General features: G+C 41.0%; 1 protein-coding gene across 1 annotated transcript in view; it reads left to right on the top strand.

Annotated features, from left to right (window-relative positions):
• Positions 1-18,003, top strand: part of astn1 (astrotactin 1) — a gene marked incomplete at its 5' end in the record, with an annotated part of 377,223 nt that overhangs the window by 155,464 nt on the left and 203,756 nt on the right. The window contains 2 exons of the mRNA XM_083928387.1: positions 2,785-2,979; positions 17,050-17,177. Coding sequence (XP_083784513.1) covers positions 2,785-2,979; positions 17,050-17,177 — 323 coding nt within the window. The remainder of the gene's footprint in view (positions 1-2,784; positions 2,980-17,049; positions 17,178-18,003) is intronic.

Below are 18,003 nucleotides of genomic sequence, written 5' to 3'. Positions count from 1 at the left end.
TTGTGTTCTGTTCTGAAACAAACAGAGCAAAACCAGCTAATGTCTCGCAGCCTTCTTACTGAGGAACGCTACAACAATTTCTGCTGCTAATGAGATATACAACAGTGTTATCACCAGCATGTTCGAATATATACTGTATGGAGCTTTATTTAAGTTCTACAGGAGACGTGGAAAGAACAAGGCAGTTATTCTTGATGATCTCTGCTATGGAAACATCACCCAAAAAAAGCTGTTTTCTAAGTGAACAAAACAGGCAGTTGTTTCTTGCTGTCATCTTTACATGAAACATCATGTTACAGGAACCAGTATACGCAAACAGCTGCTTTAGTCCATTCTCAACAACAGCCTTTTGTTGTCGTCACTCTCCACTGTGCAGGTGTGCTAAGCCTCTCGGGCTCCCACTGGAGACTGGCATTAGACATTTGGCATCCAGGAGAGAGCTTGTCAGTATAAATCCCTAAAAGATTAACTTTTTTTTTTTTAACACCTTATCCTCAGTTTGCTCCCTCTACTTTATCTTCCTTTGATTCATTTCGCAGAGTGTATTATAGACCGAGATGTCAAAACATCATCAATATGAAAGAGCCTTGAGATGACTCTCAGTGTGAGGATTTTGTGCCAGTTGAGTAGGATTGATTTTGCTGATTCCACACTGTTGAGTTGTGAGATCTGAGGTGGGCATAATTTGCACCCAGTAAAAATTCAGTAGACAGTATTTCAGAAACATATAAATCACAAGGTTTGAATCAATATGTCTGACTGCTGGTAAATGTGTTTATACAGTTGTATCATTTAAAAATGCTAGAGTGGCGTACCTTTGCCACGGTTGTGTCACATCTGTGCCACATCATGGCGTTTAATGTCATTACCCATGTTAATCACGTCACAGGAAAGGTAATTAGTGCTGGAATCAAGCATTATCACAAGTGTATCATTTTTCTCCATGAATGAGATTACATATGATAATTCACTTGCTTGTTGATGAGTTTCTGCAGGGTTTTTTTTACTTCTTTTTTCTTTCTTCTTTATTCAGTTGTAATCGTGACTTTCAAAAGTGATGTTATGTTTATTGGCAAACGCTGCATCAACATCCTTATTATAATATTAACAAACTGCTTTGATGTTTTGATATCCCAGCATGGAATCACTGTACAGGTGTTAAAAAACATAAGAAACTGGACCTTAAAAAGCGCGTAAAAATATGCCTTAGGTCAGTGGTTCCCAACCTGGGGGGCCCGACCCCCCAAGGGGGGCGTCAAAGATCCAGGGGGGGTCGCGAAGCCCTCTTGATTTTAAGGGGTTTAATAATTTTAATGTAATTAAAATGTTAAATAAATGAGTAGGCTAAGCATTTAATTCATATATGTGACAAAATTAACTAAATCCAAGGGCCACATTAAACATTTATTTGTGTATTTCAAATTTTAGTTATAGGCCTACATCACGAGGAACAGAGTTGGTGACTTGAACGCCTCACGTGCAGCAGTCTTTGCAAGGCGGAGCTAAGGGAGAGATGGCGAAGCGTCAGGTAGAGGAGACTGCAGAAAATGCCAAAAAGAAAAAGAGGGGCTACCAAGAAAGTTATATTGAGTTTGGCTTCATAGAAGCAATGGATAAAATTAATGCAGAATGTATATTTTTATATATTATATAATATATATTATATATTATATATTAATTTTCTTTATTATATTTCAATATGTTACCTGCTTAAATGAATTTGAAAAAAAGACTTGTACTTTTAAAAGTACAAGTTCTGAAGCTGTTTTTCAAATTCATTTAAGCAGGTAACATATTGAAATATAATAAAGAAAAAGGTTATTTTAAAAGTACAAGTTCTGAAGAAATATTTTGGAATCATACACAGGTTCTCCTCATTGTCCTATGCTGTTATTAAATACTGAAATATAAAGTATTTAATGTAGAAGAAGTTATGATGTTCCTTATTTTATTTTTATTTTCATGGGGGGGGTCACCAAAGTTTACAATGGTAAAAATATGGGTCCCTTAAGAAAAAGGTTGGGAACCACTGCCTTAGGTCATGTTTACCCACATTTCTGCATTCAAGAGGTTCAGATCCAGAGCTTTTAAGTTAATAAGCAGACATCTACTTATGATATATAATGCATGAAAGTTTGACAGAGAATTATAAAACTATTACACTCTGCAACTACAGAGCTACATGTTACAGTTGCTAACTGACTGAAGGCAATAAAAAAAGACTGGCCACTCTGGTGTTTTTTAACATCAAAAAGAAACTCTTTATATTAGTTTTATTAAGTTGAGTTTTTAAGGAATCATCTTTGGTTGATGGTACAGATGAACATATTGAGCAGACACCAGCAAAGAGTTGGTTTTCTATTATCTCTGTCCCTTTAACCAATCAACTAAATAGCTTCCAGCTTGAAGACATTTTAAAAAAGCACTACTTCATTCATTTTATACTCCCCATCATCAGAATCCTCTCATATGGTTAACTATTCAAATGACAGCCTAACAGTTTCAGAATTGGCCATCTAACCAGGACCCATTTAAAAAATATATATAAACCTGAATAACTTCAACCTGAAATTGATCATTGTTTTGTTTCCTGCATACTAATAAGTCGTTAATCTCAAAGAACTATAGGAATACAGGGCCAGAGACGGAAAAACGACCCAATAAAAAAACACACAATCAAAGGAGCAGTATGTTATTATGTAAAGTTATATCACAGTTCTCAGGAAAGATTGCCAGAAGGAAACTTATGAATCAATTCAATGACTTAATCCCCTGTGACTTTAGGTGCATCGAGGACTACAAGCGCGGTCCAGATGGGAGGTCGTGCCTGCCGCTCTCTGAGGCCTGCACTGAGGGAATAGACTGCGGGGAAGCAGCAGACATCCCCGCTAACCAGACTGTGTTTGGAGACCTTTTCTACGGGTACAACAACCACACCAAAGAGAGCACCTCCGGACAGATCCTCAAGGCCACATTCAGGTAAACACACACAAGCTGTTTGTGAAGTGGAGCATGCGGGAACTTGCTCTGCCCTTTTGTATCTCAGCGGGGAAATGGTTTTCAGGGTTTAAACTCCCGGGTCCCACAGTGGTGATATACATGATAGCACTGTTTCAGTCATCACTCTTTAAAGAGCTTTGGGTGAAACAGTCTGAAATGGCAGATGTGTCAACACAAAAAAAAGATAAGAGTTAGACTTGTGGATATAAATATGAACTCCTGGTTTTGACATGGGGCATGTATGTGGATCTCTGATCAGGAGGAGCGGCTCAGGGTGTACAGTGCTGGGATGCAGCCTGACATCCGGCATGTCTCTCATGCATCATTCTCCTTTTGCAAGGGTATCTCCGCAAGGGTATCTCCTTAGATGACTGCGATTGGTTTAAAGAGTGTTTTTTTCCCCTGTTCCAAAATGATAAGTAGTGAAGTCAGAGCATACCCCTGAGCTGACACAGCGATGTGGAAATAGGTCTGGCTATGCAAGAAATATAAATCCATACAGAAACGCTGCTTTTAACAAGAATGTTGATTAATAGCAGCAGGATATCTGCAGGTCTTGAAAAGCATTGCAATCAGTTTCCTCACAAGAGGCCTTAGAAAGTTTTTTTTTTTTTAAACTTTAATTTAAAAAAGGTGTTTAGTATTTGCTCTGCTTTCCTGCAATAATGTTGGTTGTAAAATTATTAAATAAAATGAAATCTGTTTGCAGGTTGTTGGGATTGTTGTGTGGCTGTTCAATCCTCTTTTCAGTCAGTTTCAGTCACCACCATCACCATCATTGGGGGCGGCAGTAGCTCAGTCCATAGGTGACTTGGCTGGGAACCGTAGAGTCGCTGGTTGTGGACCATGTATGGACCATGTATGGAACGTGGACTGGTGGCTGGAGAGGTGCCAGTTCATCTCTTGGGCACTGCCTTCGGTGCTGTTGAGCAATGCACCGAACCCCCAACTGCTCGGGGCGCTGGTCACTGGCAGCCCCCTCGCTCTAACATCTCTCCTTAATTGCATGTATAGGTCCTGTTTGTGCATGTGTGTATTTCGGGCCTGTATGTGTTACATGTATAATAAGAGTGAAAAAATTCAATTTCCCCGTGCGGGATAAATAAAGTAATTCTTCTTTCTTCTTCAAATCTAGTAATAATTACTGTCACTACTGCCTCATGCAGTGGCAAGAGGGTGCATGGCCTCCTAATATGATGGGAAGTGTCCATCCATCTTCAACTGCTTTTCCCTATTGGGGTCACGGGGGATGGAGCTGATTCCAGCTGACATTGGACACCCTGGACAGTACGCCAGTCTAACGCAGGGCACAGAGACACAAACAGTGACGGACAACCATTAACACTCACACCTACGGGCAATTTAGAGTCATCAGTTAACATGTGCACGTCTTTGGACTGTGGGAGGACGCCGGAGAACCCCCAGAAAACCCACGCAGGCACGGGAGAACATGAAAACTCCACACAGAAGGGCCCCAGCCGAGATTCAAACCTGCTGTGAGGCGACAGTGCTAACCACCACACCACCGTGCTGTCCATAATGTGAAGTGTCAATTTTAGTTTAAAAAATTAATTCGTTAATCCATTCATCCATTTTCTGCCGTTTATCCTAATCCTTTTTGTGTTAACTGACGTTATTATAGGATTAGGGAGCGTTATCTGCTGCTGAGAAATACCAAAAAAGTGATAAAATAATAATTCTAGGCCATATGGTCCCAAAAGGGGTTTCTATCATATTCTCAGTATGAAAACAAATATTAAATGGAAATGCAAAGGCCAACGATCCAATGCCTTTCTCCAGAGAACCTAATCAATCTGAAGATTGTATGTTGATACCAGGTGTAAACGCTGTAATGGCCGACTTCAGGTGTGATCCTTAAAATCACCTTCAGATAGGGACGGTTTAAAAGAATTAACACAGTCAGAGGGATGCACTTGATATTGTTGTTGAATATTGGACATTCAGAATCGGATTCTGTTATAATCTAGATTTCAGACAGATCAGACGGACAGACATCCCAAAATCACAGTGCAATGGTGCATTTAACAGGTGGAACATTTAGTTCACAGGGTCACTGCAACGTCACAACCAAATATCCAAAAACAAAGCTGCTGTGCCTCAACCAAAAAACGCCAGCTTCATCTCTCTCTGTCTATCTCAACAATACTGAAATGGAACACACCTTTCCTTGCTGTTACCACACACAGGATAACCTCCAATGGTCGTGCAATAGCAACCTCCCAAAATCTGAGGGTGTTCTAAAAGTCAGCGCAGAATGTCAACGTTGTCAACATTATATTTTCAATCATGGTCAGATTTGTTGTTAATAATGCTTTAGTCTGCCTTCGCTCAGGATGTCCATTATTGTTTGTCTCTTCAACTTTATTTTCCGTCAAATGTTCCGTGTGGATGCGAAGAAGTTTTTTTTCCCCTTCCTGACGTGCCCTCTAGGAGCCAAAACACATGCTAAAGTGCTCTCTAGAAGCCAAAATGTGTGCTAAAATGCCATCTAGGAGCCAAAACACATGCTAATGTGCCCTCTAAGAGCCTTCTTCACTTGTATTTCTGCAAATTGAGCTGCATTCTAGCAGTCTTCACACGGGAGATTGACATGCAGATGAGGTCTTAAAGGTAGAAGTGTGTGCACATAGCATTCGGTCTTAAAGGTATATACAAAAAAACGTTGCATCAGGTCTAAATGGGTTAAAGTGCTTTGCTCCAGGAAAACGAGTGTTAAACCGCTTTCTCTCTAAAACAGAGCTGGTTAACGTTAACTTAACTGATATCATGCAGCTGGTCTGTCAGAGGTATTCTGTGAAAGCACTGATGTTAGCTAATCATCAGCTACTGCAGCTAACGTAGCTAACGTCAATACACTCTATGTGAAAAACAGCAGCAAACCTACTTGTGGTTTCGGGAGTTCCAGGTGAACTTTTAAAATTTGACCGTAGAGCTACGGTAAAGCTAGAGGCTTACTGGGGTCAAGCCTTCAGAGTGTGCACAGAGATGAGAGGCTACTCACTATTCTTTAGTGCTGGCAGGCGTATGCTGTCGGTTGGGTTAGGAAGAATTTCCCCCTCGGTACCTACGGGGTGCTGTAGAAAAACAAGTAATGTCACATATTCACAAGTTTGACATCGACTTGATACTAAAGCATCGGTTCTGGTGACATCTCTATTATATTTACTGAAGAACTAGCACCCTCGCAAAAAGGTATTCAGTCAAATGTATGTGCTAGGTTGCCTAATGTGCACTGAATTCTACCCAGACCTCTGATACTGTTATTGTAAAAGTGGCTGCTACAGTATCTATCTCAACCTCTCACACTCTCTCAGGTTGATATGGTTTAAATCACACAATGGTAAAATGGAAACAGTTGTAGTGCTCAATCAGGAGGTAAATGTCCACTAAGCTTAAAAAAGCATATCAGATTGAATCAGTATATTTAAAGGTCATTATTAGGGGAAAGGAGTGTCAGTAAGGTTTTTATGTCAATTCCTTCCCATTAAAAAAGATAGGAGTGATATTAAAGCCTGCTGCTGTCAGGGGTTGTCCTCTATCAAACACCAGACATTTCCCCTAATCCCAAATATATAAAAAGAAAACCTATAACCTCTTTGGAGAGGCTGACGGATATTCAGCCACACAGGTCCAAACAGATGCCGTATTCCTTTCATGATTTGCACAGCGTTGATGGGGATGGTATACTTTGAAGGTGGTTAATTTTCACTGTCCCCATGTTGCAATCATTACAGCCGAATTCAGGAAGCCAGAAGGTCAGTAAAGTAATCTGCAGTCCCGGAATTTAATTTGGGCCATGCATGAATTCCACCGCCGGGAGGCAACTTACCCACTTAGGAATCCACCACTGGAGTCGTAGAGAGGGCGGGGCGGGTGAGGCAGGAAATTTAATATCATCAAGAATCTAAATCTCAAATGCACTGATCTCATTTGAAAGTGCTGGTGAATAGAGAGCAGGGTCTGTGGCAGACTTTGAAGAGCACCAAATGCTTCCTGTGCAGATGATGTGGTGGAAGAGGAAGGGAGATTCTTTTGGGAGGCATGGTTAATGCAAGGCCTAATTATAGGAGATGGCGGCAAATGAATTAAAACTGACCAGGAGCCAGTGTGCTGAAATTGAATCTAATTGGAGCAGATGAACGTTTGAATGTAACATGAACAAAAGTTTACCCAGTTGAATAGCAACAATTCGTCAGGGGTTCGAACTCAGCAGAGCACTCAATCTAGCACTTATTTCAAAAACTGAAAACACAAATTAAACTGTAGAAACACTTTGTTTCATGGGGGAGATCGTCTCTGGCAATACATGCCTGGTGCATGGTAAATGTGTCCCCAGGGAAACTGAATGTCAGATTTAATACTGCACACCAAGAATGACTGTAATGCGGTTAGATGGAAACAGTATTTTAAAAGTGTATCAGATTAGGCTCTCCAATATGCTACAATAACAGGAAAATGTCCCCTGTTAAATGGAGTCACCGTTTAAGTGGCACTCCACAGGTTGTACATGTCAATTTTCTAGTCATAGGGAGTCCTTGGTAACCTGAGAAAAACTGTTTAATGTCCTGTGTGGCTGGGTTTTTTTTTTTCAAGGTGCAAAAAATGATTCAAGACCCATCACTTATCACATTTGGGCATTTACCAGGCAGGGAGCATCAAACAAAAGACACCATTAGGTTACATAATGGAGATAAGTGCAATATGAAATCTACCACTTTGATTCAAAGTCTTTATCAGATCAGTTTTTGGTATTTTTTAGTTTAGATAGTTTATTTCGAATATGTGGAAAAAAAAATTGTCATACAATAATGGGCAGTCATAAAGAAAAGGGAAAAAAACAGAGTGAAAAATAAATGTACAATTACAAAGTATAATAAATTCTGTTTACATATCTGAAAAGGAGTGGGAAGAAGTATAAACTTATTTTATTCCACCCCTTTTTAATAAATATTACTGAAATAACACGTATTGAAATATTTTGCCTTCGATCTATAAAGTAATAATAACACTAATAATAACTTCCATTTGTCGTTCTTCAATTATCCTTGTTCTGTATCCAACAAAGCATAATTCTATTACAAAGATATGTATATTAATAAAATATATTATTCTTTATATAAATATATAACATACACTAACATACTGAAGATTACACAGAGTACAATATAGCTGCCTTTATAAACATACATTCACACGGACGTACACACACACACACACACATATATATATATACACATATACTTACATACATACATATATACATACATACATACACACATACATATGCGACCACACACACACACACACACACATACTGAAGATAACACATAGATACATAAATGACAAAGTAAATAAACAATATACACACAGTAATAATCACACACCCTCCTCATTTCTGTACCTTGTAAAAATCATCTCCTTATATATTTTTCTAAACTGGTTTAAGTTTTTTAAGTAACTAAATGTATAAATAACCAAAACTAAATGATTCTTTCTACATGTGCAATTACCTTCTCTTTTTTTTGCCGAGAAGGCAGAGAGCAATTTGGATTTCCTCTCAAGATAAATGCTATCTACCTGACAGCCAGTTGTCATGACAACAGCCACGTTAGTCACCGAATGAATGTCATGTTTTTCATTTTAACCAGTAGAAGCTACTGACCTGAATGTCTGTGCAATGCTTTTAGCAAATTGAAATCTGTTAACCAGAGAAAATCTGCAAAACTTTGAAAAGTGGGAATAGGATCCATAATGGAACCAGCTGTCAGGACTCGGCCCTAATTATGGGAAAAGTAGGATCCAGGTTTTCTTGGAGCTCAGCCCATAATAGGGACTAAAAGTCAGGACGTGGGCTTCTGCTACATCCACTTTTAAAAAAAGTCTCTGTCTTGCAAGATCCACTGGGGCACTTTTCAAATATAACAAAAACAGGTGGAAGGAAGAGTGTATGCTCCCTTTTTCAATTCTGTACAGTACATTCGAAATTTAATTCTTCTCTTGAGAAATCACAGAGGCTTTGAAAAGGCTGTCCTAAACACCGGACTCAGTGGCTGGATCTCTTAATCACTCCCACTCTCTGCACTTCCAGCCAGACAGTAACACTGGGGACCAAAGAGTTTGCAGACTACAGACATGGCCTAGTCAGAAAAGCTTTCAAACTTTAGAAAATTCATTTTTTTCACTTATTTCTAACAGCCACTTAAGGCAAAAGTGCAAAGTTACAATGTCCAGCCATTCACATAGTCAGCAGTAACTTTAATTACAAGTGAAATAGCATTCTGGCCTGTGTCCTCCCATATCCGTTTTAGATGTACTGTTTGCCCTTGAGTGAGAGGAAGCAAAAGAGAGAGAGCCGGAGGGCGGGATAGTAGGGAAACCTTTATGTGATGTTCATTGGCACTTCTACAAAAGCCCCTACCCCGCTGCTCTGGAGTGGCGCAAAGCATCTGTCTCCATGATTCTGTGACGATGAAAAGTCAAATTTAAATATTGTGTAATCATCAGCGGAGGTTAGAATTTTTTCTGTCTCCGAGCCCATTCTTTTTGAAAATCTGTAAAACATACAGTACTTTTACTTCTTCCTTTATTCTCTTCATCCCGCTACCTCACCCCAAAGCCCCTCTCTGAACATTGTAACAAGTCCTTCCAAGTGAAAGATTTGACTGCTGATGTTTTCTTTATTTGGGTACAATAAAAAGGACTTGTTCGGGGGGGGGGGGGGGTCTTCTCTATAGCCCCTGCAAGGTTTTGCCATGTTGACTGTTTGGAGCAACGACAGAAAGAGTATGAATAAAAGAGAAGCAGCAAGGGGTATGAGTAGGTGCCCAGTGGCAAAACACACGCATGCACACACACGTCGAAAAAAAGCCAGGACACAAATGCATGCTAACCGACTTTTACAGATACACACATGCCCCCAGTTGGTGTGCTGACTCCTCGTCTGCCAATCCCTTTGAGCTGTGTCCTGTGAGAGCCCCGTCACACACAAAGCTAGTTTGGTTCTCTCCACCCAGCACGGCTACCTTATGGTCCATCTTTTAAGCTCAGCAGCCCTGAAATGCCTCTCATATTTTTTTATGGAAAGGAAAGCACACCCTGCCCTCTATGCGATTCACAGGCAGACTTGTTGTTGTCCTTAAAAAATACAAAAACCACAAGGCTTATTTACTTGATTTCCTACCAGGTAAAATACTGCACCGTAAAGAGAGCTGAGCCGAAAGGCAAAGCTCTCGATCTACCAGTTAATCTTGGTTCCTACCCTCACCTATGGTCATGAAAGCTGGGTCATGACCGAAAAAACAAGGTCGCGGGTACAAGCGGCCGAAATGGGTTTTCTCAGGAGGGTGGCTGGAGTCTCCCTTAGAGAGAGGGGGAGAAGTTCAGCCATCCGTGAGGAACTCGGAGTAGAGCCGCTGCTCCTTTGCGTTGAAAGGAGCCAGTTGAGGTGGTTTGGGCATCTAGTAAGGATGCCGCCTGGGCCAGGCACGTCCAGCTGGGAGGAGGCCTCGGGGAAGACCCAGGACTAGGTGGAGAGATTAGATCTCCACACTGGCCTGGGAATGCCTCGGGATCCCCCAGTTAGAGCTGGTTAATGTGGCCCGGGAAAGGGAAGTTTGGGGTCCCCTGCTTAAGCTGCTGTCCCCGCTACCCGACCCCGGATAACAGGCTGAAGATGAGATGAGATGAGACCAGGTAAAATCCAGACGTGTCTTTGTCATTTGCAGCAGACTGTTGGGGGCATGCAAGGATTTTGGTTACAAAGCAACATGCGGTACGAGTGCCTGTGCCCCTGGAAGGAGGTCCTATCACTGTGACATCTCTGGGCACCATGTGATCTGGATTTATATTACGGAGCTCAGTGACAGTGTCTCTGTCTTCCTGTCTCAGTTGGAGCAGGTGGACTCCAGTAATGAGATGTTAAAAGCTAACCTCCTCTCATTACTCCGAACACTTCCCCTACCCCCCTCTCCTCCTCTCTATTCCTCTCTCACACGACAAGCTCGGAGCAGCTTTTAATGAATATTTTAGTGCCCTTTGTTCTCATTTTGGTGGCTCCTAGGATCCATGATTAAGACCACGCTCCCACCTGACAACCCCTCCACCTGAACTACTTTGTGGGGGCATTTCTCTCTCGTTGTTTTTCTCCCTCTCTCGTTTTATTTTTCAGCTCACCTTAATTTACTGTACCGCTCCCCCACAATCCCCCCTCAGGAGGACAACCTTCATCAACTCAGTTAATTAAAAATGAAATGTGTCTGAGAGGGTGTGGTGGGACGGGGTTCTTGGTGGCCCCGATTGTTCATATTGAAAGCTGTGAGTTTATCCTGTCACATAGTCAGGGGATCATCGGGAGGAAAACAGAAACAGGCAAATGGGTCGTTAATCAATGTTGTTCTTGGGTTTTTCATATTTCAGTGATTTTAGTGAAAAAAATAAAAACATTTCTGGCACTCAGATAAATAGTTTTAATTGCTGTGACAAACACATTTTTCATCTGAAACATTGCAGTTAGTTTTTCCCCACAATAAATAAGGAGACTATAAATAAGAAGACTAAATAAGACAACTATCTCAGCTAAGTAGTCTTCCTATTTATTGTGGGAAGAACTCGGAAATGTGTGTCACAATTAATAAGAGTAAGAGGCGTATTCTTCTATAATATCCCTGCAGTGCACCCGAAATACTGTTTGATTTGGAGCCGTGCAGCTTTCCGTTATACAGTGATATTTTAGTGAAGTGATAGTTAGTGAAGCCACATACTCAAAATATATCCCGGGTATGTTGAACTCGCCTCGTGGAACAGGGCCCAGATGGCTGCTTCACCTCAGCTCCTGCTCAGCTCGAAGATAAAATGTCTGTTTGTCGGTAAGTTTGAACAAGTTCCTTGAACTTTATGACAAATTTCACTTTAAGGAAATTAATGATTACATCCTCACAGTGCCAGATGGCTGTTAAATGTTACATGTCATCATCCAGCAAAATTAACCATGACAAATGTCAGACACGATGCAGCGATAGGAACTCAGCCCGTATTTAACACAGAGTAAGAAGACTAAGGAGAAAAACTTGAATCGTCAGCAAAACCGACAGAGATTCACTCGCTACATTATATATTTGTGGGCTTTGTAACTGAAAGTTGAAAAAACACATAATTACTTTGACCAGAAAATGACTCCAGTGTCAATAGAAAGTGATGTAACATATATGTAACAAACAGAGCAATGATATGGTATATTCCACTTTTTTTTTTGCAAGATGCTACATTATTCTAAACTGACTCTGCCAGATGGATTGATTTGCAAGATTCACATTTTCTCAGCAAATCCTCTTGGGAAGTCTCGTTTGGAGATCTTTTGGGAAGGGGTGCAAATACTGGCTGCTGATTGGATAAATCATCCGTCTATCACCACCTATGTTGGTGATAGACAGGCCAAATCAACCAATCAGATTAATGACGTACTAACAGAGCGTCGAGGCAAAGCTCAGAAGGTAAACAACATGTGGGTAAAGGATTTCAGGATGGCCACACGAGGCTAATATGATTCTACTTCAGAGGCAAACAGTGTGTACACATAACAACCATTCAGTATATACTGCACACCTTTTCCCACACATAGACTGTTTATAAAAGAATACTGTTTTCTAAAGATGGCTGCAGGTGAAATAATAAGACATGAAATATTTGATGGGAGATGTAACCTTATGTAGTTATAGTTTGTTTTGGTTGTGTGCCAATTTCACTGATTTAAAGTCTACACTGCATTCTGTAAAATATTACTTGCTATTTCTACGACACGGTGGTGTGGTGGTTAGCACTGTTGCCTCACACCGAGAGGGTTCCTGGTTTCGAATCCCGGCTGGGGCCCTTCTGTGTGGAGTTTGCATGTTCTCCCCGTGTCTGCGTGGGTATTCTCCGGGTTCTCCGGTCCCCCACCCTTCTGTCAAAGACATGCACGTGTTAGGTTCATCGATGAGTCTAAATTGCCCGTAGGTGTGAATGGTTGTCTGTCTCTGTTTGTCTCTGTGTCCTGTGATAGACTGGCGTCCTGTCCAGGGTGTACCACGCCTCACGCCCGATGTCAGCTGGGATCGGCTCCAGCCCCCCACGACCCCGACAGGGACAAGCGGTTGAAGATGAATGAATGAATGATCATTTCTATTGACATCTGAAACATCGTTTCCCTGTTAGTGATCTTTACATTTTATGAAGTCTGTTTCAGTATGAGCACTATATAGAAGAAGAATTCCTTTATTCATCCCGCAATGGGGAAATTCAATTTTCACTCTATTTTTTCATTTCACACACACACAGGCCGGAAATACACACACATGCACAGACAGGACCTATATACTGTACATGCAACTAATGGAGAGATGTTAGAGCGAGGGGGGTGCCAATAGATCAGCGCCCCGAGCAGTTGGGGGTTCGGTGCCTTGCTCAACAGCACCTCGGCAGTGCCCAGGAGATGAACTGGCACCTCTCCAGCCCCCAGTCCACGCTCCATTCATGGTCCACACAGGCATTCGAACCAGCGACCCTCCGGTTCCCAGCCAAGTCACCTATGGACTGAGCTACTGCCGCCGGCTTAATCATTGTTCATCCCTCTGATGATAAATAATGATCACTGAGATATCACTGTGGAGATTATAGTATTTACAGGTACACATGATAAATTAGTGACGCGGCTGCTGTAAATAGCCACAACCATGTGCAATGACAGCTTCTGTAATGGAGAAGATGCAACAGTGACATTGCGCCTTTTTGCTGTTCTTCTTATTGACAGGTCTTTATGGTGCTGGAGAGTGAATATGTATAGATATGCAAACAAATAAGGATTTCTCTATATCAATTTACCATGTGGGAGTAAAAAACCCTTGTGGGCCCCCCTTTTACAAAGATTTATGAAAGAGAATGAGGCGTACATCAGCAGATAAACTTTCTTTTACATCACCAGCAGCACTCGAACTTTATGAGCCTGATTCCCTTCTAATTACCAAACCCCCACTCCCCCGGCTACGCCATCCACATAAACTGTCAATTGAATGATGGTATTTGACACAACTGCTCCGACGTTGGTTCAACTCCAGCCAGTGGCTTCTGCTGTTCTCAATCTGTGACTTTCCCAAAAGCAACAGTTTGTGATTTTTTTTATTTCACAGCTCAGACCCAGAACACACTGATAGATCAAATATAAAGTATTATGCATGCTGTATAACAGGAAAACTGTCACTAGTTTGAACAATGAGGACCTTTTGGGCTTATTTAACGGCCACTGCTGTGATTGTTACGTTAAGAGATATCGAACAATCTGCTGTGTGCATGTCTATAGTTTAGTGATGGTATGTTAAAGGATAATTGTGGTTTACCACCAGCTCAGTTAAGAGTTAAGATCTAAGAATGTGGTGGGTAAGTGGGAAAAACCCTCAAAACAGATTAGCTAAAGTTACTATTTACGTGATTATTATCAATAGTTGGTACTGTATGCACCACTTTTGGTTTCACCTCTAAAGTAGTTTAGAAGAATTTAAGAAGAAGAAGAAGAATTTTATTTATTTTTATTTAGGGAAATTCAATTTTTTCACTCTGTTGTTATTCATGTTACAAACACACAGGCCCGAAATACACACACATGCAAAAACAGGACCAATAAACATGCAATTAATGGAGAGATGTCAGAGCGAGGGGGGTGCCAATAGATCAGCGCCCCGAGCAGTTGGGGGTTCGGTGCCTTGCTCAACAGCACATCGGCAGTGTCCAGGAGATGAACTGGCACCTCTCCAGCCACCAGTCCATGCTCCATTCATGGTCCACACAGGGACTCGAAACAGCGAGGTCCCAGCCGATCACCTATGGACTGAGATGAGAATCTTACTGTGTCTGTGAGTTAATTAGTTAGTAAGTGGACAGGCAGTGTATTGTTGAGTTGTTAAAAGACTGTAATATGTTCTTCCTCAAAGTGGCCAGGAACAAACGATGCGGGTTTAAGTGACAGTATTTAATAAAATAATAACTTCTGGCTCAACGCACCTGCTAATGTACAAGGTTATTTAACACATTTAAAAATAATGAGTCTGGAGTCAAAATAATCAGATGACTATGGATCCTCAAAGGAGTTAAATAAAGATCTATTCTTATGAGCTTCAGTCTTGAGACACCTGTCCTGATTTATTGAAGTGATTTGGAACCTTGTTGTGAACCTAACTGGCATCGAGACAAAGAATGATGAAGTGGAGGAAACGAGTTCAACCAAGAGTCCCTTGCATCAACAGACATATGAGGACATCATATCTCAGACCGAAGATGAGTCATGTTGAAAGAGGACGTTCTTTATGTGAGGCCGTTGATACACTGTACAATCCTGCATAATTGTTCCTACGTATTAAATTTCCCTTTATTACAATCCGCAGCTGATGAGAAGCGGATGTTATGTGTCCCGCTTCGATCTACTTCTTTCATCCTTTTCATGCAGTTTCATGTGACTCCTTCACCTTCGTCTTTTATCACAGCATTTCATCCTGAAATTAAATTTTTTATCCATATGCAATGTCATCTACTGTACACCTTAAAAAAAAGGTTGTGACATCCTGTAAGTAAAAACAAACTTCCCAATATTCATAGTTTTTCAGAGCTGAAATCCAGACTTGGATGAGTTCAGTTTGTGTAAATTGGTAATATTTCATGTGACTCCTTCACCTTCGTCTTTTATCACAGCATTTCATCCTGAAATTAAATTTTTTATCAATGTGCAATGTCATCTACTGTACAATTAAAAAAAAAAAAGATGGTACATCCTGTCAGTAGGAGCAAACTTCCCAATATTAGTTTTTAGAGCTGAAATCCAGACTTGGATGAGTTCAGTTTGTGTAATTATTTGGTAATATTAGTTTTCCAAATGGAATGTGCTCCTGTGCAATTTCACAACATTTTGCAACTCGTTTGACACCTTCTTTTGGTTTTGGTGGTCTGGAAACCAGCAGGGCCAGATGCATGAACCACTTTGTTGGCTTGGGACTAAATCGCTGTGCACACACAAAGAAAGAAATATGCATTTAGAAGCTCTCTGAAAAACCTTTAAAAAAAAAAAATCTGATATTCATTCTCACAGTTGGCCACGGATGTATCCACACCCTTAATCAGCTGCTTTCTTCTAAAAGTACGGCAGACAAAAGAATCACATGTTCACGTGTCTGTGTCACGCTGGGGAGGTGATAGAAACAACAACAACAACAAAACCAACAGTTGTCCTTACCAGCCCAGTTGCCAGAATAAAATGTCTGTATTGAACGTTTTTAAATCTAAACGTTTCTGACCGTGTCCCCTACCCGTCACATACTGGCCCTTTAATGCTCTATAAATGCTCATGAATTCAAACATAATCTTGGGCATCAAAACGACATGGTGAGGTTTAGGAAAAGATCCTGGTTTCACATGGCACAGGGCATGAACAGGACATGAACCTCTGTCTCCTGGGTTAAAGTCCCACTTTAATTTTTTCCAAGCAGTTTGAGTGTTGTTAAACAACGTCATCTAACTTCTGGAGCATTTGCTCTGAACATGTAATATGAATGTCAATGTTTCTGTGGCGTGCAGAAACGTAACATGTCAAAAAAAGGGGTGATCCTCACACGCGATCGTTGGCTGTCCTCTACATGTACAGTCAGTCAGTTAAATGGGCTTATCTTTGAAGTATGCTTGAGGTGCACCCATTCTTACTGCACATTTGCTGAAATGGCATGTACATCTGGCCTGGGGTTGGAACAAACTGAGCTAATCACATTGAAAGTCATATGACTGCCCTGAATATGGAAACGTACGTCTCATCTGCTTTATTAACCGGAATGTAAAAGAAGACGACAGTGAAAGACCTTGGATGCAGTAGTATCTGCTGTAAATGTATCCCTCCTTTTTACCTCCCTCACATCATTATTCCTCCTTGTTTCCTTTTGTCACTTCCTTCTTGCCTTTTGGCCTCAATATTTTTCCTCTCTTTATGTTGGATGACTGAGTGCTTCTCTCTCTTAATACCAGGCAGAAGAACTTTGCCCGAGGCATTGAGCAGCAGCTCCCAGATGGCATGGTGGTGGCATCGGTGCCAATGGAGGTCCAGTGCCACGAGGAGCTGTCAGACCCAGTCCCAGACCCAGAATACCTCACAGGTATGAAACCATATTTCATAGTTCATTCCGCTAGCTCACAGCTGCGCCATAGTACTTCATCATCACCGGCCTGTCGAAAAACCTCATTACTAAAACAAAAAAAAGAGTCAACTTGATAACCAATTTGGAATGCTGTTTGAGTCAAGGTGTTTGCTCATGGATTCTGCAATGGTAAGGGTGACAGTGGAAAGTTATCAGTGCCACAAACAAAACTCGCTTTGTCGCAGCCAAGATGGCTCCAAGCAGGTTGCAGTGATGCTGTTTTGAACCAAGTCAATAATTTTGCACAATATTTTTGGGAAGGGTCGTCACTAATCGGTTTTGTCAGAGGTCCTCAGACCTGTGCACCTGTTGACATTCATCATCGGTTTGTAAAGACTTCTCTTGTTGGGTTATTTTATATTTTCACATATTTCACAGAAAGGTCAGCTGCTGAGGTCCGGATACTTCGTTTCTTAGCAACACAATTATAAAAGTTTGCTTACTGTACATAGATTTTCACATTTTTGTTCTTTTCTGGCCTTTAAGTTAAGTTGTTTGTCTTGTCGAGAAAATCCATGCTCATAATTTGGACTGCGTTCAGATTTCTCTCTCGCAGCCTTGGCCTGGTGACCCACATTTCAGAATGTATGCTGATTTTATGGGCTGTGTCCATAAAGTAGAGTGGTTTCCAATATCTGAAAACATATTGTCAGAAATCAAGCTGAATGTCGGCCTTTAAGCGTCTGAATTAATGACCGATAGTCTTATAGGGCAATTTACATCCAGCTGTCCCCCATCTGTTCTCTTTTGTACCTCATATATATCACTTTTTATTAACATGAAA

This window comes from Echiichthys vipera (assembly GCF_963691815.1).
Source record: "Echiichthys vipera genome assembly, chromosome: 15".
Classification (NCBI taxonomy): Eukaryota; Metazoa; Chordata; class Actinopteri; order Perciformes; family Trachinidae; genus Echiichthys; species Echiichthys vipera.
Note: the sequence above shows the minus strand (reverse complement) of the source record. Positions and strands in the feature narration are given on the sequence as shown.